The sequence below is a fragment of the Equus quagga genome, chromosome 16 (assembly GCF_021613505.1).
Source record: "Equus quagga isolate Etosha38 chromosome 16, UCLA_HA_Equagga_1.0, whole genome shotgun sequence".
Taxonomy (NCBI): Eukaryota; Metazoa; Chordata; class Mammalia; order Perissodactyla; family Equidae; genus Equus; species Equus quagga.
Window position 1 is genome coordinate 3731208 of NC_060282.1, and position 22494 is coordinate 3753701.

General features: G+C 42.5%; 1 protein-coding gene across 7 annotated transcripts in view; it reads left to right on the forward strand.

Moving 5' to 3' along the window:
- PTK2 (protein tyrosine kinase 2) overlaps window positions 1-22494 on the forward strand; it is a 235663-nt gene that overhangs the window by 146744 nt on the left and 66425 nt on the right. For 5 of the 7 annotated variants that reach the window (XM_046642323.1, XM_046642322.1, XM_046642318.1 and 2 more), the window contains 6 exons: window positions 220-237; window positions 6687-6743; window positions 9202-9299; window positions 18538-18622; window positions 19758-19858; window positions 21865-21980. In XM_046642323.1, the coding sequence (XP_046498279.1) occupies window positions 220-237; window positions 6687-6743; window positions 9202-9299; window positions 18538-18622; window positions 19758-19858; window positions 21865-21980 (475 nt within the window). The remainder of the gene's footprint in view (window positions 1-219; window positions 238-6686; window positions 6744-9201; window positions 9300-18537; window positions 18623-19757; window positions 19859-21864; window positions 21981-22494) is intronic. The other 2 variants (XM_046642320.1, XM_046642321.1) reach the window with 1 other exon arrangement.

Consider the following 22494-nt stretch of genomic DNA (forward strand, 5'->3'; position numbering starts at 1 on the left):
AAATTCAGCATAACGCCCTTGAATCAAGTAAACGCGCTTACTACTGCAATCTTCCTTTTACCTGGTGAATTAGAGCTTGGGGGGTAATTTTTTGTTTTCCTTACACTTTGATTTACCTGTCATTTTAATAGTGTGTTTCCTCTCTCCCCTCTTTCCTCTCCTCTCTCCTCCCCTCTGCTCCTACTGCCCCCTTTCTTTGCATGCCACCTGGATCTGCAGATGAAATTAGTGGGGACGGTAATATTTATTTTCACGTTTGTGTTACTAATGTGAAATAATTATTTATTGATACAAATATAGTCCAGTATTAATGAAAGGCAAAGTATGGTTTTAACCCAATAGAACCAGTGTGAAAAAATGATGGTGTGAACAAATGATCTCTGAAAAATTGTTTAGGGCTCTGACGTGGAAAGGACGACTGTCAGTTTCTTATCACATCTCAGTGGTACCTTTGAGTTGTATATATTCATAGTGAATTTTTTAGATTTCGTTATTAAAACTTGAGTTGTAGAAAAATTGTCAAAATGAAATCATTCAGCAAGATTAGTCATACTTGAAAGTAAATTATAGAGATCTATACACTTATTTCCCAAGGACAGTGTATGTATAATAAGTCTTGGTTTGGGAGTAAGATAATGGAAAGGAAAGAATGAAGTGACTTTTAAGAGTCACACAAACTAAAGTAATTAGAGAAATATCAGCGATGGTGATAACGACTGTTTTTCCAGGAAATGAGGAAAGTGCTCAATAAGCTAGAAATTTAAGTCACGTGAACGCCTTAAGTTTCCCACTTCTGTCCTGTACTACCTGCATGAGACTCTAGATGCTTTTTTGGTAAAGGAGTAAGATTTTATAAACTAAAAGTAAGGGGGACTTGAATTTTTTCCTCATGATTAAATGAAAGAGTGCTTTTACTGGAGGTTTTATCTGTGCTCGTGTTTGTGATAGGACTGGTAACTTGAGCGTAGTGAGCCCAGCGCTTGCAGTGACAGAGCTAGGCTAAATGCGACCGTGGAAAGGTGCTGCTTCTTCATGGCACTGACGCCAGACGGTGTGAGCGTCGTTTCTAGACTGATCCCTTGCTAGTAGCTAATTGGCAGCTCCACTCACGGAGAGTTGCTGTGCGCAGGCACTGTGCCAGGTGACTCCTAATTCCCATGGCAGGGCTGCAGCCTATCATTGGGGATTGTCTTTGTTGTTGTCAGGTGAGGAAACTGAGGGTAAGAGGGTTGAGAGCCCAGCTAGTCCAAGGCTGCTGGAGACGAGTGGTCAGGTCTCAGGCTCCAGCCTCGCGCTTTCCCCACCGCCCATCCTGTCACCAACTGACTAGTTCAGTGATCTTGAGCAGATTGCTCCTGTGTCTTCATCTGTAAAAGGTCTCAGTGGTTGTTGTGAGGATTACTACGAAAGCATAAAAATTTAAACAAATGTCTATAAACAAGTGGTTATTACGTTATTTATGTAACAAAAAGACTTTTGTGCATTTTCCCCACATTTGAATTTCCCAGTACTATGAATTAGACAGGGAAACTATTATTGTGCCCATTTTACAGATAAGTGAGCTAAGCCGTAAGGGTTTAATCACTTGGTCTAGGTCAGGGGTCCACAGATAGACCCGTGGGCCAAATGCGGCCCATCTCCTGCTTTTGTCTCGCCCTTTGAGCTAAGAATGATTATTATGTTTTTTAGTGCTTAAGGGAAAAATCAAAAGAAGAATAGTATTTGTGGCATCTAAACCATATGAAATTCAGATTTCAGTGTCCCGGGCGTAAGGTTTTATTGGAACCTACTACCGCCCACTTGTTCACATAGTGTTGTGGCTGCTTACCCACTGGAATTTGAACAGCAGAGTAGAGTAGGTGCAGCAGAAACTGTATGACCAGCAAGGTCTAAAATATTTACTGTCTGACCTTTTACAGAAAGTCTGCCAACCCCTGCTCTAGGTTATATCACTAGTTAGTATTAAAGAGCAAAGTGAGGCCCTGCCTGGCTTCCTAGAAAAGAACTCTTCTCACTGCTTCCCAGTCCCTCTTGGGTTAGTGGCGCATCCAAGTTATCCAGGGCAGATAAGTAGCTGTGAAATTGGTTAGTGCCACTGAATTACCTAAGTAATCCGATTGCTGTAGAGATGTTACTGTAGGGGTGACGACTCATCCAGACTTCCTGAGGGCAGCAGGGAGGCACCAAGGTGAACCAGTTGTCAGAATTGCAGGTGTCCAAGCCACGGCACAGGGCCACCATTTCTTGCAAGTAGAGGAGGCGTGGTGACAGAATCACATTGTCTTCCCCCTCTTCCATGAGAAATTCAGCAGGTTGTCAGCACTTGAGAAGTTTGTGAGCCTGGTGGCTTTTGTGCTGTTCCTTTAATTTACAACCAGCTGATGATATCATTGTCCGCTGACATGTCCCTCCCAGACTCCTAACTGACCCCCTTCACAGTGACCTCAGAGGCATCAGGCTCTTGCTGTGACAGAGCGCCAGCCTTTGCCATCATGCATGCGTGTCGATGTGTTCAACAGTGACTTTACTGAGACTCTCTGCGCCTTGCTTTAAAGCAAGAAGTTAGCGCTCTCCTCTCCTAATTTCTGAGCTATCGGTTCCTGTCCTTGTAACATGTCTTCCAATCATTTTTATTTTACCACATAATGTTATACCAAACCTTTCAAGTTATGTTGTCCATTGTAAGGTTTTAGAGTCTTCTCTTGTTTTTAATGTTCATTTTGAAATATTTAACTCATAGGCCAGGCATCCTTGGAGATGAATTTGTCTCCAAGTGTGCAGGCCCAGATGAGCCTTGCTGTGAGCATCCCTGGAGTGAAACTGTGCCCGTGTTGGTGGGGGGGAGGGTGTAAAATATCCTTAGGGGAACACCCCCTAGTTCTGTAGCATGGGGTGTCTGCTCTCACAAATACAGATCCCCATAGACATTGTGGAAGATAACGCAGCCCAGGTCTGTACTGGAGTGCTGTTCTGAATACCAGCCCACCAATGATTGGCTCTGGGGCCTTGAGAAACTTCTGTAGCCTCTGGGTGCCTCAGTTTCCTGCCTGTGAAGCGGGGATGGTGATAATAGTACCACCTCATAGGATTTTTCTGACAATTAAATGACGATATACATAATTATCTATAACAGTGTCTGGCATGTGGTAAGCTCTCGGTACTGTTAGTTGTTTTCATCGTTATTAAGTAGAGGATGCAGACCTAGCTTCCTTTAAATGTGCCCAGATCTTTGAATCTATTTCCTTTTTACTTTATATTTTCCTTCTAGCATGCCATTATTTTGGGGGCCCAGGCAGTTTCAGGCTGGGATCCAATTTCTCAGGGGCCCTTGCGTATGTAAAAATACCTCTCATGTCAGTGTCGTACGGTTCCATGATCCTAAAAGCCAGGAAAGAAAGAAGGAAAATAGAACCAAATTAATATCAGAAATTCTTGGAGAACTGTACCAAATATTACCACGTGAAGACTCCTCTGTAGAAGGTTACAGTAAAAGTTTTGTAGGTCCATGTTTCCTCAGCAGTGTTGACTCTGCTCTGTAAGGATCAATGCACGAAGAAACAAGCGCCGCTCGTTCAATAAAAACTCTGTTCGTACCACGTCACAGCACACTCATCTAACTCCCGCACGGCTTCGCTAATCCCCAGAGGTTTTAGAAAGAATTTACATCATGTCAAAAGAAAACCATTAGAGGCTCTTATTTGTGATTGTGTGAATTAATTGAAGTGTAGGCAAGTTGATTTTTCCCACATCAATTTTGTGTGATAGCCTGATATATGTATTAGCCATTTTATTTTTACTCCTTCAGAATTGTTTCAGAGGTTGCTATGTCTACTGAGGGTTTTGTAGGAAGAGACAGTCCTGGGAGCCATTACAGTCAGACCAAGTAGGCTGATGGAGAGTCTCCACAGGCAGGAATCCCAGCGCCCTCAGCCGCCAGCTTCCCTCCAGAAAGCCCTCAGAAGAAGCCAGACAACAAGGAGCTACCATTTCTCGGTCATCTGTTACTTGCAGGGCCACATGTCAACTTTATATGCGTCTCCTGTAATCCTCATAACAACCCTACAAGGTGGACGTGTTCTCATTTACACATGAGGGCATAACTAAAACACCTGGACAGGTGAAGTGACTTCTCAAGGTCAAGCAGGGTACCCCCAAACATGTGGGTGTGTACCTTGTCCCGTGTGTGGCAGCTCTGCCCTCCTGTCCACGCAGCCTTGCACAGGCTACTTGGCTTCTTGGCCGCAGTTTCCTGGGGCTCTGTGGTCCCCTCACTGTCTTGCAGTGCACTGGTTCTTTTTGTTTAGTGAGTATTTACTGAGTGTCTTCTTTGTGCCGGTTTTGGGTGCTGAGAACATAGTGGTAAACAAGACACACAAGGGCTCTGCTCCCTTGGGGTCTCCATCCTGGATAGGATGACAGACGGTTGACAGGGACACAAAGGACTCTCAGACTGTTGGTAGTCGTATGTACCAAGGAAAATAAAACAGGCAACATGATTAAGAGTGACGGGGTGGGGGCAAGATGGTTTGAGGAGGGATCGCTGAATAGGTGATACTTTGGCTGAAACCAGAATTGGCTCTGAGCCAGCATGAGCTTGAACACCCTTGGTAAGAGGCTTTAACAATCCTTGGTAAGAGGTTACTGCTTTGCTGTCAGGGCAGGTTCATAGCCTTCTCCATTCGGACTGCAGACACCCGTTACCCCAGGAGGCTTATGGACAGGCGGGCAGTGGCCCCCAAGAGCCATGTGAAGCTTTGGTGCCTGTGGACAAGATGGGTCCATAACATCTCCTTCATAAAGCTGAGAGCCAAGGGCAGGAGTTGTTAGAGATTCTTGAGCAATTCTGGTAACAGGGCAGCCGGGGAAGGGAAGAGAGGAGGGAGGTCTGAGCAGCTTTCTCTGCCGGCATCCTGCCCTCAGGGTCAGCTCTGTGTTTGCCCTAAACATCGGTGCATTGTACGAGAGAAGGCAGTAAGGGTAGTGGCTGTTGTTGGTGGAAATTCAGCCTTAGTTGCATTGGCTTTCTGAGGGGAGTGGCAGGAAAGTGAGCTTGTTAAGTGACAGAATAAAGAGAGTAAATGATGAGCAGGTGTCCGTCCAGGTAACTGCGGTGCTTCCACTGTCTTAGCTGTTAGACCTTTTCCTTACAGGCGCTTTAGTAGCTCCCTTCTCTTCCCACATTGCATTTCACAGTGTCTTGTTAAGCCATCTGACAGAAAGGCCAAGCTATAGGCCTAGAACATGCCAATTTCTTTTCTTAGTATTAACTGAGAACAGGATAAGAGGGAGAAACATAGAAATAAAAGAATGTAAGGTTTGGGGTAGATCAAATTTTTCCTTAAATCTTGTAAGTAGTATTTATAAACATGTGAGAATAATAGTGTATCTACCTGTTATATAGGACTTATGGATAGTTTACGTTTGCTGAATGTCTTAAGGATAATTGATTTATTGACTTCACATTCTGCCAACTGGATTGTTTTCACTTTAGTTGCTTTTAATGATGACTACAAGTTGAGAAATGAATTCTTCCAGTCACTCTTAGGTTTGCCCTCAATCATTACCACAGCAGTATGTGGAATGATTGATATCCTAGTGACTGTAAACTATATATATTCTGTTTTCTTTGGTTTCTATAATTTTAATATTTAAATGAAGTAATAATGACAGCCGAGAAGAGAGAACTTTTAACTTAGTTTCTCTGGGGTTAGAAGTGGATGCCAGGACAAATTTTTGACATAGAGCTCTCTTCAGATGGTAATCTAGAAAGTACTGCCTCTCCTTGCCTGGCCCAGCCACTTAAATCCTTGGCCTGGAGCAACTAAAGGTTTTCCTCTTGCGAGAAAGAGAAAAACAGACAAGACTTACATGATTTTTCAGCATAATTGTTATCCAAGTGAGTGGTTGTTTTCTTCAAATGGGTCATCCCCCAGCCCCCCATTAACACGGTAGTGGATTGTGAAGTTACTGTTTTACTGAAAGGAGAAAGTGGAGACATTGAGACTCTTTGACATTGTCTCAATAAAGAACTCATTTTAATATGCTATTTATTCTCATTTTATTCTTTTTGGTGGGTCTTTTACCCTTTTGACATTAATGTATACTCTTCAAATATCTGAGTAAAAAACTTAGGAAGGAAAGAAATTCCTGGGTGGCTTTCACCCTGAAAAAATGAAATGAGTTGGCCCAGTTAATCTCCTCAAAAATCGGGCTGCCGTCTTTGTTTTCTAGAGAGAACATTCAGATTCTGCTGTAGAGTCTGATTATGGGGACCGGCGGGCGCTTAGTTTGTGACATAGCAGTCTGGTTTGGCGAAGTCCCAGGGGACAGCAGTGCGGCCTGCAGCGTGGGGGTGGCGTGGTGGGGGGAGCTGGCCGTCAGTCCGGATTGGCAGGTTTGAATCATATACACGCTTGTTTCACATCTCTGTTTCTCACAAGGGCTTTCTCTGTTGGCTCTGTTTGCTGGCTGAGAAACAAGTCTGTGTATTATAACATACTGGACCATGATGTCACTTTTATTTCCACAAATGACTCATGTGTGAGCAAAAAATCCAGTAATGGTGTTTTAAGAATATCTCAGCCTAGTGGGGGATTTAGGCAGACCATTTTGCCTTTTTCAAATTATATTAAAGGCCAGGAGGTCAAATATTTAACCTCTTCCAACGTATGTTTCCTTTCCTACAGAAACAGATGATTATGCTGAGATTATAGACGAAGAAGATACTTACACCATGCCCTCAAGTGAGTAGACTTCTGACTTTGTTCTCATTCAGATTTGACAGATATTTAACTTTTATGAATGTCACATTTGAAAGTTTTAGGTATTTATTGTCCTTTTAGAACTATTTTTTAATACCTCATTGAGTGCATAACAGAGGTATTCTTTTCAACCTTTAGAATTCTGTATTTTATGTGCCACTCTAAAGTCAGAAGACCAAAACTCAAATATCTTATAATTAGTTCAGTTACGGGATTTTTGAAATCTTGTTTTTGGCTCTATGGTAATATAACCTTTATTAATTACTGTATTCCTCTCTGTAGAAAATTAGTGTTATTTAAAGTTAAATGTATATACACATATATATTCAATTCTTTGAATCTAGAGATTCAGTGAATTGCATTTCCCCCGCATCCGGTCCATACAGCTCTGGTGGGAGGTGTGGGGAGAGAGACGGACTCTTCAATGAACTTCCTGCAGACTGCAAATGTCCACATTGTGTTTCTCTCTGCTCTGCTGCTTGTTGATTGTGGAGAAGCTGGAAGCCCCAGATCTCACATGGGGTTATATAGTCCCAAATCTTGAACTGGAGATGCCCTTGAAATTTCATCCACATAAAAAATAAATTTTAAACCTACCTCTTAAAGACGCCCAATTATGGGTCCACCTTACAGCCTCAGGGGCCTTAATAATTTAGCATCTGATGTCCTGATTTCAATTGAGCTATACGTGTTTGTAAAATAAATGTTTTAGATGCTTTACCCTGTAGTGAAAATATTTTAAAAGATGCTTCATTTAGATTTACTATATATATTGAGGAGACATTACCAAAATAAAGAGAAACAGCCGACCTCTCTCAGGCAGGCGTTATCCTGAGGGGGCCTTTCAAGAGCTCCTGTTGGAGAGTGATTCAAAATGGGAAGAGCTGAAACTTAATGGTGTACGTGTTGACTTACAATAGCAATTTGGAAAAATGTTTAAATTTAGGTTTAACTCTTTGATTAGCCATTTAGTCATTTGTACATTACTACAGAGAATCCAAATTTTTATTTATATATTATTCATACTTGAGTAGTAAACGTCCAAGTTGGCTAACTTTCATCCAGACCCCACGAAAGTGAGTTTTCATATAGGAATTTATGTGATAGAAATTTGAAGCATTGTTTACATCCTGTTGAGTTAATGTCAGGATGTTGAGTTGTTACTTACGTTTAGTCTTTTTGCTCATATTGATGGTTAAAATATTTAACAAGGTATATATTATTGAAATGTATTCTCCGAGTTTGTGTTGTTAACCTAATTGCTATTAGTTATTTCTAAGCAAGGTCTTCAATTTTTCTCTCTCTTAATTGCAATACAGAAAGCTATGGAATAGATGAAGGTAACAGGATTCCTTTAAAATAACTGCATTTGCTTGCAATTGCAACCTATGGAATGATACGAGATGTTTCAGTTTTCAGTTAACTTTTATTTTTAAACTATTTTTCATTGGTTTACTCTTGTTGTTAAATCAATGGAACTACTGGCTAAAGTGATTTTAAAGAGGAAAATAACCATCTAAAATTTGGGTTGAATTTTCTCTATGATTTATGACTTGACAAGCCAGGGAGAAAGTTTGAAAACATTTGGCTGTTGTTTTATTCCATTGGTGATTACACTATTGGAATATGTACAGTATGGGTTATGGGGATGTTTCCTGGCTGGAAGAAATCAAAATACTAAAATAGTTTATTGGATTAGAATCAATCTAGTAGGTTCCTAGTGGGTATTTTCTTTCCATGTGCCTCAACAGCCTACTAAATAATTGGTTTTGTATGAATCCCAGCAATTTAATACATTACTTTGAGGCAAATGCTCTCAAAAATATAAAATACTCTTAATTTATTCTGTGATATGTTCAACCTTATTTCAAGTCGTCCAATTTTGAAATTAGTTTTTAGAAGCTACCTCTTTAAACTCTTTTAGCTCCATCAATAATATAAAGATAGGATTATAAGAAAGTGGGAAACTCTTAAACTTTGAAAACATAAAGTTACTCATGACACAATTTTTTGTTGCCTCTATGTTTACAAACTTTAGTTATTTGTAAAATAATTGCTTTAAATAACTGTTTTTTATCCTTCATTTATTAATACCTGAACTAATAGTGCTCATTAATTAAGCATATAATTTAATACTTGGAGAAATTATTCATAGAACTATCAATTAGATATAAACTAGATCAGACATTTAAAAATATGAAAAAATCTGCCTTTAACAGAACTCATAGTTTTGGTAGCTCAACCAATGCCATAACGGTTACAATAAATTCCTTTTAAAATACTGTTTAAGAGAATTCCACTCTGTTTAAAGCATTTTCATAGAATGATGTGCCACTGATGAGATTTTTAGTCATGGATGAAATGAAATATGTCAAGTGTTATTTCTATACCTGGAATGTTGTACTTAAGCATTTTTTGTTGTATGGATCATGTTTTACAGCTAGGGATTATGAGATTCAAAGAGAAAGAATAGAACTTGGACGGTGTATTGGAGAAGGCCAATTTGGAGATGTGCACCAAGGCGTTTATCTGAGCCCAGTAAGTCCTCTAAGACTACCAGACATCTGGGCCACTTCTGACTAAGTGTAAATTGCCTCTTTTTTATCTTCATCAATCCTTAGTTCTTCGAGGTATGTGCAGTTATCTTTTATAAACCTCCCCATGTATGTCCACTTAATATATTCAGAAACCAAAATATGGCAAAATTAGCTTGTAGACTGCTGGGTCTGTCTTTTATTTATTTTAATCTTTCAGCCTCTGTTATTAATTAATAAGAGATTCTATAGATGATTGTTCCATTGGATAGAATTGACAAACAGATGACCATGGTCAATAGCAGTTAGCCAATGTGCCCACTTAGCTGCAGTTTCAAGAAAAGAACATTGATTTGCCCCAAATTGTCCTCCAAAAGAGATCAGTGAATCTTTAAATGATTCATTTAATAATAGCTTTGTTGTCGTAAGTGCTGTCGAGTTGATTCTGACTCCTAGTACAGCAGTGTGGAACCTTGCCTGATCTCCGTCACGCCGTCCTCTCATCTTCCGGGGATGCATCAGACAATGGTCAGCTGCTGTTCACAGAGTTTCATGGCCAGTTTTTTCAGAAGTTGGTGGCCAGGTCCTGTTTCCTGATCTCTTCTGGTCTGGAAGCTCTGCTGAGACCCGTCCACTAAGGGTGACCCTGCTGGTATTTGATAAACTGCTGGCATAGCTTTCAGCATTATAGCAACACAAAGCCGCCACAGTTTGACAACAGATAGACTGGTGGTGGGTCCCTGACCAAAAGTGAACCCGGGCCGTGGCGGTGAGAGTGTCGGATCTTAACCACTAGACCACCAGGGCTGGCAATAATAGCTTTACTGCTATATAATTCACAGACTATAAAATTCCCTCTCTTAAAGTGTAGAATTCAGCGGTTTTTTAGTATATTCACAGAGTTGTGCAGCCATCACCACCACAGTCAATTTTAGAACATTTTCTTTACCCCAAAAAGAAAACCATATCTGTTAGCAATTACTTCCCATTCCACTCTCCTAGCAGCCCTTGCAACCACTCATCTACTTTCTGTTTCTATAGGTTTGTCTTTTCTGGATGTTTCATATAAGTGGAATCGTATGATATGTGGCCCTCTCTGATTTTTTTTTCAATTAGCATAATGTTTTCATCCATGTTGTATCATGTAGCAGTATGCCATTTCTTTTTATTGCCAAATAACATGTCATTGTGTGGATAGACTGCTTTTTGTTCATCATTCATGAGTTGGTCGTCGTCTGGGTTGTCACCACCTCTTAGCTGTTATGAGTCATGATGCTGTGAACCTTCGTGTACAAGTTTGTGTGTGTACACAGTTTCCAGTTCTCTTGAGTATATGTCTAGGAGTATATTGGTGGGTCATATGGTAACTATTTAACTTTTTAATGAACAGCTAAACTGTTTTGCAAATAAGCTGCACCGTTTTACATTTCTGGCAGCACTGTATGAGTGCCCATTTCTCCACATCCCCACCAACACTGTTACTGTATGTCTTTTTAGTAATTTTAAAATTGCGTTTTAAGATTATAGTACATTCTTGATCAGATTTTGTAACTAGAGTGACAGCAGGTGTGCAGAGATGGCTCTGTTAAAGATAGAGCAGCACAGATGATTGACTTTTGTATATCCCTGCTTTGGAAACTGCAAATGGCATTTCCCGCCCCCGCCCCCCCCCCCCCCCCCGGGAACTCCGTGTTTATCAATTTTTCATATCCTTTGCACATCTACTAGTGATATACTGATTGTTACTTTTATAACCAACGAGCTATAAAAGTTTCCTTTTGTCAGGAACAACAGATAATTGCTACCATGTAGCTAAACAAATTAAAGCTTCTGTTTTTTTAAAGTTCAATTTTGAAAGCCTTTACCCTCGTACTTATAAAATTATATCATTTATTACATATTTTTAGCTGTTAACTTGTCTTCCAATTGTTTTTCACTACATCTGTATTGTTCATCTTCCTAGTTCTCTTAACTCGGCTCTTTGAAGCGAAATGCAGTAGAAAGAGCTCTGGATCTAAGTTTAGTCAAGAGACCTAAATTTTAGACCTGGCTCTATCTGACTGTGAGACGTAGGGAAGGTGAGCCTTGACTCCAAATTATTACAGTTGGACCCGGTGATCTCTGGGCTTCCTTCCATCTCTAGAATTCTTGGTCAGCAAGCATTCTGAAGTTCCCACAGTACAGTGACTTACCAGGATCACACAGATAACAGCAGGGCTGGTGGACTTTATTTCATTCACCTTTAAAATAAGCAATCCGTTTTAGTTGTGAAAATGCAAGAGAACAATTTCTTTTAATAGCTGTAGTTCAGTGTTTACTAATTTTTGCTGAATGAATCTCAGCCCCTGGGAAGATACCAGGGTTCACATTTTTTGTTGAGTATCTTTCTGAAATATATTGTACATGAATGTTTATTTTGTTTTTAATGTGGGAGTCTAATTTTATAGTGTGAAGGAGTCCATTTCTCTGGGTCCCTATTAAGAATCCTTTTTCCACATTATGCTCTTTAGTGTTCTATAAGATCAAATAACATTTTATCAAGAATTCTTAATAGGGGCCGGCCCCATGGCCGAGTGGTTAAGTTTTCACACTCTGCTGCAGCGGCCCAGGGTTTTGCCGGTTCAAATCCTGGGCGCAGACATGGCGCTACTCATCAGGCCACGTTGAGGCAGCGTCCTACATACCACAAGTAGAAGGACCTGCAACTAGGATATACAGCTATGTACCGGGGGGCTTTGGGGAGACAAAGCAGGGAAAAAAAAAATAAAAGAAATATTGGCAACAGTTGTTAGCTCAGGTGCCAAACTTAGGGGGGGAAAAAGATTTTTTCTTTTTTTTTGAGGAAGATTAGCCCTGAGCTAACTACTGCCAGTCCTCCTCTTTTTGGATGAGGAAGCCTGGCCCTGAGCTAACGTCAGTGCCCATCTTCCTCTGCTTTATATGTGGAAAGCCTACCACAGCATGGCGTGCCAAGTGGTGCCATGTCCACATCCGGGATTTGAACCGACGAGCCCCAGGCCTCTGAGAAGCGGAACGTGTGAACTTAACTGCTGCGCCATGGGGCCGGCCCCTAAGAATTCTTAATAATTGGTCAAATTGTAACTCAGCATAGATTTCATGGGCAAGAACTTACCATTGGTTACTTTGAGATTCAATTAATTCTTTCAGCAGTTATTTATCAGTTGTCTACCATGTATTTATCAGTTGTCTACCATGTGACAGCTAAATGGTGGGGACATAATAACGAACAAAATAGGCAAAATTCCTGCTCTCGCAGAACTTAAATTCTATCCACGACACAGGGGACAGGTGAAAACAAACACACTAACCATCGAGTGGGGAGTCAGTGCTCTGAGAAAACAAAGTATGGACAAGAGATCAGGGCGCCATTCCTGTGAGACAGTCAGAAAGGCTTTCGGATGAGTGACGTGAGCAGAGATCTGAAGCAAGGGAGGGGAGAGCCCACCAGCTCCCTCCCGTGGGAGAGTGTCCTGGGCAGAGAGAACAGTCGGTGCAGGCACCCTGGTGTAGACAAGAGGCCACAGGGAGGCCAGTGTGGCTGCTGAGAAGGGGAGGAGGAGGAAGGTGAAAGGAGATGAGTCCAGAAGGGCCACCGGAGCATTGGGTGGGGCCTGCTAGGTCCTGGGGTGAGAATTGGAGTTTCACTCAAGAATCAGGAAACTGAAGTTGATCTAACGGCTCATTTTGTTGTCACATGCTGCCGAGTTGTCTCCAGCTCCTTGCGACCCTGTGAATGAGTGATGTCCACAGTGTCCCGTCCTCAGCATCCCTGCCAGCCCTGTAGATTCAGGCGTATGGCTGCCTTTATGGAGTCAGCCGTCTTGTATCTGGTCTCCCTTTTCCTGCTGCCTGCTACTTTTCCAAGCATTATTGTCTTTTGCAAAGAATCTTGCCTTCTCATGACATGCCCAGAAGTAGGACAGCCTGAGTTTTATCATTTTTGCCTCCAGCGGTAGTTCGGGATTGTTTGCATATCTGCTATCACTTGCACATTCTCTCACCGTTATTATCCTAGCCTTAAAAAATTGGTTTTTAAATCTGTTTTTCTCTTAGTTCATCCAGAATAGTCCTCCTCTAGATTTGTCTGTTAAAATTTCATAAATGTCTGCTAGCTGTTATTAATTCAGAGCCTAATCATATATCTTTTATGTAGGCATAGTGGACACTAGTGTGGCATTTTCATAGAACATTGAAAAACTTCTTTCTCCTCTTAAATGTTGCTTGTATTTTAAAGAAGGTTTTTAAAATCCTATCTTGAGCAGTTACCTAGATATGTTTGAATCTGCCCCTTTTTAAAGACTTTCTAGATGGAACCCTTTGCTGTGATTCTGGTCTTGCTTGCTTTGAAATGACTTCTCCAGCATCCAGGTCTCTGTAACCAGCCCCTCTGACAGCTCAACATCCCCCAGGCCTCTGCTGTTCAGTTTGGAGACCACTAACCACAGGTCCTAGTCCACGGACTGATGGCTAAGCCCCATGTTCTACTCATGCGTGATCCTTTGTCCATGTGCTGCCCACGGACCTCTTAGACTTAGCATCCATTTGAAACCATGAGTCTTTAGAGAGCAGTATTTTTTGCATTTCTTTAGACTGTCTTCATAAAGTATCATGTTCAGTGTTTGAGCATGACTTGACAGGAGTGATGATAGTTTTATGGTCTTACAGAAGTTTCTGTTGTTATTCAGATCTCCTGTAAATGGACATTTTGTGTCATTTCTACAGTATACCAGTCAGCCCTGTGTTTGGATAGAAATAGAATTCAAGGTCCTGGTCCAAAAGAGGTTTACCGTCTAGTTAAGGAAAACAAAGACTAACTCATTCAGAGTGAAGTGGTTATGTTTTCGTGTGGTATATGGCTAATGATTCTGGGAAGGCTCTGAGCTCAGACATGTAGCAGACAGGCCTGCTGTGCTCTTGTTCACATTCTGTGCCAGCAAGCTACCATCCTCCAGGGACCAGGCTGCCGTTACCACCTGAAATCCTGCCATGCAGGCCTGCCTCCTCTGCAGGTGAAGAAAGGGACTGTGGTCCCCTGAGTCCATGTTATAGTCATTTTTCCATTTATATTTCTCTTGTTTGAAAACGTTTCATTTCCTAGAATCATATGGTGTGAAATCTAAAATAAATTAGTACAATTTAAGGTTCCTTTTTTGGCAGGGGAAGATTCACCCTAAGCTAATATCTGTTACCAATCTTCCTCCTTTTTTTCTTCTGTTTTCCCCCTCAAAGCCCCAGTGCATAGTTGTGTATAGTTATAAGTTCTTCTGGTTCTTCTGTGTGAGCCGCTGCCACAACATGGCAACTGACAGACGCGTGGTGTGGTTCTGTGCCTGGGAACCAAAGCTGGGCTGGCAAAGTGGAACATGCAGAACTTTAACTGCTAGGCCATCAGGGCTAGCTCTAAGGTGTTTTTAAGGTGTGCCACAGCTAACGTATAGATAAGCCTCTGCATTTAAAAGAAGAATATTAATAGCATTCATTAATTCCACAAGTGTTTGTTGAGCATATACTATGAAATCAGCTACTGTTCTAATGGGGATTTTTTGACAAACAAGACAACAAAGTACCTGTTCTCTTGAAACTTACATTTTAGTGATGGAAAACAGACAATAATAATGTAAATGACAATGTGTATTATGTATATATTATAACGTATAGAATAATGGCATTGTAATAATGTGAGAGATGGTGGTAATGTAAATAATGACTCAGTATGTAATAAATGAATATTATACTTAGAGATTGTGGTCAGGATTATGCAGAAAGGCAAGGATTGGATAGAGTGAAGGTCAGGTGTTAGGGCACTGTTTTAGGTGGAATGTCTGAAAAAGGACCTCAATGCAAATTTCTGAGGGAGAGGAGCATTCCAGGCAGGCTGAACAAGAAGGAGGCCATAGGAAAATGATGTTGGAGAGTAGAAATGAGGCTAGGAAGGAGAGATTCAGGTTGAAGAGCGAGCCTGTGGACATGGTAAAGGGTTGGGCTTCTAAGCATAATGGGAATGGATGCCTTTGGGGGGACTTAAGCTGAGTCATGGGATGCCTCATGGCAATTAAGTGGCAGAGGGCAGAGTAGATGTTGCCATTAGATAGCATTGGAACAAGGAGGCGGTGGTGATGGGGTCGGTGAGCTTGCAGCAGTAGCGGGAGCTGGGCCCAGCAGATTCTGCATATTTGCTGTAGGTAGGGATCATCGGTCCTGCTCCTGGATTGTTGGATATATAGGAGATGAGGGAAATGGAGGAACCAGAAATGGTTTCTCGGTTATTTACCTTGAACAGTTGTATGAATACTGTTCCTTTAATAAGATGGAGAAGACTAAGGAAGAAACAGATTTGATAGGGGGTGTATTAGTCAGAGTTCTCCAGAGAAACAGAACCAGTAGGGGGTAGAGGTGGGAGATTTATTAGGAATTGGCTCGTGCACTTATGGAAGCTTATACTCCTAATATCTGCAGTTGGCAAGCTAGAGACCTGGGAGTCGATGATCTGGTTAGTTCCAGTCTGAGCCTGAAGGCCTGAACACCAAGATGGCTGATGATATTTTCTAGTCCAAAGGCTAGGGAAAAAATGATGTTCCAACTCATGGCAGTTAGGCAGGGAGAATTCCCTCTTATTCAGGGACCCTTACCTGAAGCAAGGGTCAGCTTTTTGTTCTCTTCAGGCTTCAGCTGATTGAGTGAAGCCCACCACATTAGGAAGGGCAGTCTGCTTTACTCAGTCTATCCATTTACATGTTAAGTTCATCCAGAAACACCCAGGATAATGTTTGACCAAATATCTGGGCACCCCATGGCCCAGTCAAGTTGACACATAAAATCAGCCATCACGGTGGGATATCAGGAGTTTTGTTTTGGTCATATGAAGTCTAAAATAACTTTGTCAAATCCTAGTCAAGACAGGGAATAGGCAGGTTGGCTGTATGAGTCTGGGCTGAAAGGAAGGTGGAGGACTAGAGATGTAAGTTTGGAAGTCAGCATAGAAGTGGTACTTGTGTTCTTTGGCACTAGATGAGGTCACTTGGAATAGAGTTGATCCCAGATTAAACCCAGGCATGTTCCAACATTGAGAAGATAGGAGGTGATAGCTTGTCTTCCCACGTCTCCTCTAATACCAGCCTTTTCTGCCTAAGGCTGGTATTTATGTAGACAGCTACCCACAATTCAGTAGCAGGGACTCTTCTAAGAAAGCTTGGCATATTCAAGTTTCTTCACTCAAGAAACTAACCGTGGGCACCGTTTCAGAGCCAAATCTTGTGACAAGTAGCAATTGCGTCCCCAGCTGCTCCCACTCCCTACTGCTGCTTACAACTACACACTGCCCTCAGTCGCTCTTGAAGTAAGGCATCATCACCGAAGGGGCCGTCTGTACCTTCTGAAGAGTGAGATAACCTGTACCTTCTTAGGTTATCTTACAGAGAAACCGTAAGCCCAGTGAGATATTTTACATAAAGAACACAATGTTCAAAACCTCTTGAGAAAACAGAAGACAGCGAGGTTATACACCCCGCCTCAGGGACCACGTGGCTGGGTACTCTTCACACCTGCGTGATGGCGATGCCATCTGCCACTCCCAGGGCAGGAGGAGCAAGAGTAAAAGCCACAGCACCCACTCGCTCGGTGTCCTCTCTTCCCTCCAGGAGCCTCAGCGTCTGCCTGGTTGATCTCATGGCCCTCAGGGTCCTCTGGCAGGAAGGGAGCTGGAGGTGGGGAAGGAGCAGGGACATGGCAGCAGCACGGAGACATAACGCAGTGTTTCTTAAGCCTTTGGCCCCACCTCGCTTGTTCTCCCTGCGTTTTTCTCCTTGCCTCCTTCTGTCCTCATCTTTTCTGCCTCCTTAACAGAATGTGAGGCACCTCACAAAAATATTCAGTATGAAATAAGACGAATAGATGGTTCTGGCAAAGACAACATAAAGCCAAGCATAAGATGACTACATAAGTTACTGTGCTGTTGATCTGCTTGAAATGGACGCTTATTTCTTGTGTTTCTTAAGCTCTGCTTTTTGAACTTGTTAGAGAAAAGATCAACCTCTCTCGCTCCCAGGCCATCACATCTTCTTGATTTTTCTCCCCTCTTGGTGGTCACCCTCTCAGATTCCTTTGTGTTTCTCCCCTTCCCCTGACCTCTTCATATTGTAGAGTGCCAAGGCGCCGTCCTTGGACTGCTCTGTCTCCTGTGGTGATTTCACCTAGTCCCATGGCTTTCAACACCATCCCTATTGTGACGTCTTCCAGATTTCTTTGTCCAGCCCAGACTTTCCCCCTGAGCTCCGGTCACAGTATCCCACTGCGCACTCACCTGTGTGACTAGGCTGTCTCAGTGACATCTCAAGCTCCTCGTGTCCAGAGCTGAGCTTTTCATCTTCCCCTTTCTCTCACCAAAAACGTGAACTTGACTTCTCTCACACCCCTTGCCGCACCTCCACTGCTCCCAGATTTGTCCAATCCGCCATCATCTGTCACCTGCGCCTTCCCTCACCTCCCCGCAGCCGTTTCTCCGTACCACAGTGGAGTTACTTCTTGGCTTGAGGTCAGCGATGGTACTCCTCTGCCCAAACCCTACGCTGGCCCCATCTCGCTCAGAGTAAAAGCCTGTCTTTCTCCTGGCTTAGAAGGCCCTTTATGGTCTGGCCCCTTGTTGCCTCTCTGACCTCATTGCCTCCACCCTACCTCACGCCTCTTCAGCTGCATTTAGTGCTCACTGCGCACTCTGCACACTGTCACCCTGGTCAGTCCCCCTGCCCCCTTTCCTCTCACCTCATCTCGTTTCAGGAGGTCTGCCTGACACAGCAGCAAGCGCACCTTGCCTCCCACGTTCCGATGTACTCCCTCTCCTGTGCACAGCACTGTTGCCTTCCAGCGTACCACGTGATGAGCTCGTTTACTGTGTTTGTCATCTGTGAGCAGAGCAAGGATCGCTGCCTCTAGTTCACTGGTGATCCTAAGCACCTAGAAGTGTCTGACACTTAGCAGAAAATGAATGTGTGTAGAACAAGTGAATAAGTGAATTGCCTGCAGCCTTTTCCATGCATGTCCATTTTTTCTGGGGATTTTAGACATAGTATTTTCAGTGTTCCTCTCACTCTTAAGATTTACAGTTCTGATTCTGTCTGGTCCAGAATATACATAGTTGCAAAACAGCTTTTCATGAACGTGCCTGTTGATTCATATAGAGAACTCTTTTTGCGTATGTGTGTGATTCTATCATTTCCCTAACACAGGAGAATCCAGCTTTGGCGGTTGCAATTAAAACATGTAAAAACTGTACTTCGGACAGCGTGAGAGAGAAATTCCTTCAAGAAGCCTGTAAGTTTCTAGACATTTCTGTGGTACTCTATTTGACTTTCTATCTGTGAAAGCCAAACTGTCTCTGAAGAAGTAAGAAAAATAATGTTTTGACTTTTACAAGACAACTACATTTATCATCTTTCCTTGCAAATTAGTGTGTATATTTGTAGAGGCACATGGTAAGCCATGATGTGTGGGGTGTAAAGGTAGATTGATTCACCGTCCCTGCATCCTTTGGTACCTGTACCATTAAACATCTTCGTACTGGAATTGGGCAGATGTAGACATGATCTAAGCCCAGATGCCACCAGGCCCTAGAATTCAGAGGTGAGCAGGACAGACACTGTCCCTTCCCTGATGGAGCTCACAGACTAGTGAAGGAGCAAGGACCGTGACCAGTACCCGGGTCCTGCTACGCCACAGCCCTCTCTGCCTCTTGGTTCATATATCCCATGGTGAGGCTGCCTTGGGAGAGTCATGCAGACTCTTGGAGAGCCAGGATCTTGTCTTGTCCATTTGTGCTCTTCAGCCTCTTTCCTACTTTCCCTCAAGCTGGGGTGTTCTTCCTCCTTTCATGTGGCTTCTTCCTTCTCTCTGACCACAGAGATAAAGTAGTCTCTCCTTAGGAAGCTTTGTTACAGGACCGTGTTCTTTCCTTCCTAAGTATTCAGAATAAAATATACAGTGCTTAAAAATTATTATTGTCTCTCCCTCCCTCTAGACTTTGAACTCCGTGGGGACAGGGACCATGTCTGTGTTGCTCACTGCTCAGACTCAGTGCCCAGCACAGGGCTTAACCCATAGAAGCCACTCAGTAGACTTTGGACATAGGGATGAATCTTGGTGTCCTTTGTTACAGTACGTCAGATGAAGGCCATCTGCTTTCCATTGCAGTAAACATTTGCTACCCGGCAATCCAGTAGATTGATGTCATAGAGTAAATCATATTGTAACTTCATCAGTTAAGTCTAAGGGTAACCTTAATCCTGTTCCTGTATCTCTGACGTCAGTACAAGACAAGGCCTGGCAATGACTTCTGTCCCTACTAGTTTATTTCTGTAGAGCATCTACCCCAAGACAACACGGAATACATCAGCCATCAATTACCTAACACCCTGTCGAAAGAATAACTGTGGACAATTGTTTTCCCTAGTAACGATGCGTCAGTTTGACCACCCGCATATTGTGAAACTGATTGGAGTCATCACAGAGAACCCTGTCTGGATCATCATGGAGCTGTGCACCCTTGGAGAGGTACCATGATCCTCAAAGCTGACCTGTGTGGGTGTACTGCCAGCCCATTTGGTCACAGTGACTAAACATAGTCTCATGCTTAGTAATCATTCAGTTTATACTCGGTGTTTGATATCCTTTGTTTAAGAAAGGGAAGTATATGATGTATACCTTGTGGTTTTGGTTCAAAGAATATGGGTATAATGTTTTCATCATTAAATTCCCAAAAATCCCCTTACTCAGTACTGGCAGCAGTATTTTCCCCAACCCAGAGTCGTATCAGGACTGGAAGCAGCGGGTGACCAAGTGGTTCTTTTTTTCCTCTCTGGTGCTGTTGCCTAGAGAACTAAGCCAATGATTTGAGGGTAAAAGAAGCAATCTTAATGGATTTGGGGTAAATGAATGCTGGATTTAGGTAAATCTAAAGAGTTCTTCATCTTTTTTGAATTCACTTTGCATTGTCTTTCAGACCAACTGATATTAGTCACAGTTTTCTTTAAAAATGTGAGTAACAGAGTATGAACAGATCTCCTTATTTGACTCTTCGGAATACAGAAACTCTTTAATCAGTGATGTCCCCATCACCTGGAAACTTGTTAGACGTGCACATTTTGGTGCCCCACCCTAGGCCTGCTGAGTCAGACCTCTTCAGCAGGGCAGGCGTGCACCCAGCGCTCTGTTCCCCTCTGCCATCTGCTCTGTAGCCTGCCTGGTTGGGGATAAATACAAGTCAGTTTTCCAGATGCCTACACTTGACTTTCTGGTACTAAAAGTTAGTAATTTAACCTTCTAAGACATTGTATGCATTCCTTCTTTTTTTAAAGGATACCAAACGTAGTTTTGCTTTTACTGGATATTGGGATTTCCAGTTACCAAGAGTGAAGGAGGAGTCTGGGTCCTTCCTCCTCTTCGTGGCAGCATCAGTCCGCCCTTCCTTTGAAAGGCCCCTGCCTAATGGCTCCCCAGTGCACTTCTCGTCTGCACTGATAACAGATTGGGGTGGATGAAATATTTTAAGGCCTCTATAGCATCTCTTCTTCCTCTGCTCTACCTTTCCAGATAAAATGGAGAGTTTATGTATGTTTTTTGTTCACAGTATTTTTCTGCTTTTGCTTCTAAAGAATTTGCTTAAATTCTTAAAATTCTGGCTTAAAAAACAATTGCTAAATATTTCTCTTCTATGTATTGGTTTTATAGAATAAGAGAGTTAAATTCATCTGCCTTTCTTTACTGTACAGTCATGTGTCACTTAACAACGGAGATACATTCTGAGAAACGCGTTGTCAGGCAGTTTTGCTGTTGTGTGAACATCATTGAGTGCACTTACACAGACCTGGATGGTAGAGCCTCCTACACACCCAGGCTGTATGATGCTAGTCTTATGGGACCACCGTCATATAGGCAGTCCATCATGAACCAAAATGTCATTACATAGCGCGTGACTGTGTTAGCATTTAGCTAAATTAATCACGAACCGTGGTAGTAAGGACTGGTAAACCCAGCGGGATGAATACCCAACACATGACCACTTCTGCACCCAAAACTTCCTGGGGACAGGAGGGAGAACTGCTTGTTACCTCCCCTTCCTCCTCATCACCTTATCCTCAGACCCGCCCAGAGATACAGTGACGTCTGGAGGGCAGGTGAGCTGGCTGTGATTATGTAGTGGGCTTGTTGGAATGGTAATGAGATCTTTTTCTCCAACTATTATTATTTAGCAGTATTTTATACTAAGCTTTTATTCATTCCCTGGAAGCATCTTTCTGTGTTTTTTCAGAAATTTGTCTACTGTCATGAAGATTTTCATTTTGCAGTAAGATTTCAAATAAAGAATGATTAGCCATAATTTCTGAGCTAGTGTGTTTCATTCATTACACTTTTTTTATTAGGGGAGAATTGAAGCCATTCTCACAAAAATCCATTTGGAAACGGGCAGCATTGTTGTTGAATGTACCTCTTTTGCTGTTGATTTTGGTTCTCTGTCACTAATTTTTTTTTGCTTTTCATCTTGGTCACTGTTCCAAAAGCTGAGGTCATTTCTACAAGTAAGGAAATACAATTTGGATCTGGCGTCTTTGATCCTGTATGCCTACCAGCTAAGTACAGCGCTCGCCTATCTGGAGAGCAAACGCTTTGTGCACAGGTGAGATCTGGTCCTAAAGCTGGTGAGCTGCCTTCCGAGCCAGGGCTGGGTAGCACAGAGGCGGGAGGGACGAGGTCCTCTCTGGGCCCGGGGACTCTTCGTACCACTGGACTCTGTTGTACATGGATGTACTAGAAAGTCGTCCTGCGTGTGTCCTAGCCCAGTGAAGTGCCATCAAATGTTAATACACTTATTTAAAGGGCTTTTCCTCATGTGCAGTTTGAAACATTTTGTGGTACTTTCAGGTCAATTATTCCATCCAGAAATGCTGTTGAGAACCTGTCCCTGGCACTAGAGCAGTGAACATGTGGAGCTAAAACAGATGTTGTCCTGAGACTTTCCAGGACACCACAGTGTCATGAGTGACATCTGTTGGCTTTCTGCGGAATTTCTCTTTATAATCTGGGTCTCTAATTTGAGTGCAAGTGAGAGCCCTTAGAGTTTGTTTGCCCAGTATCGTGTTAGAGTTCTGTTATCCAGTGTTAAAGCAAATTGCGTTAGCAAAATCTTTTAC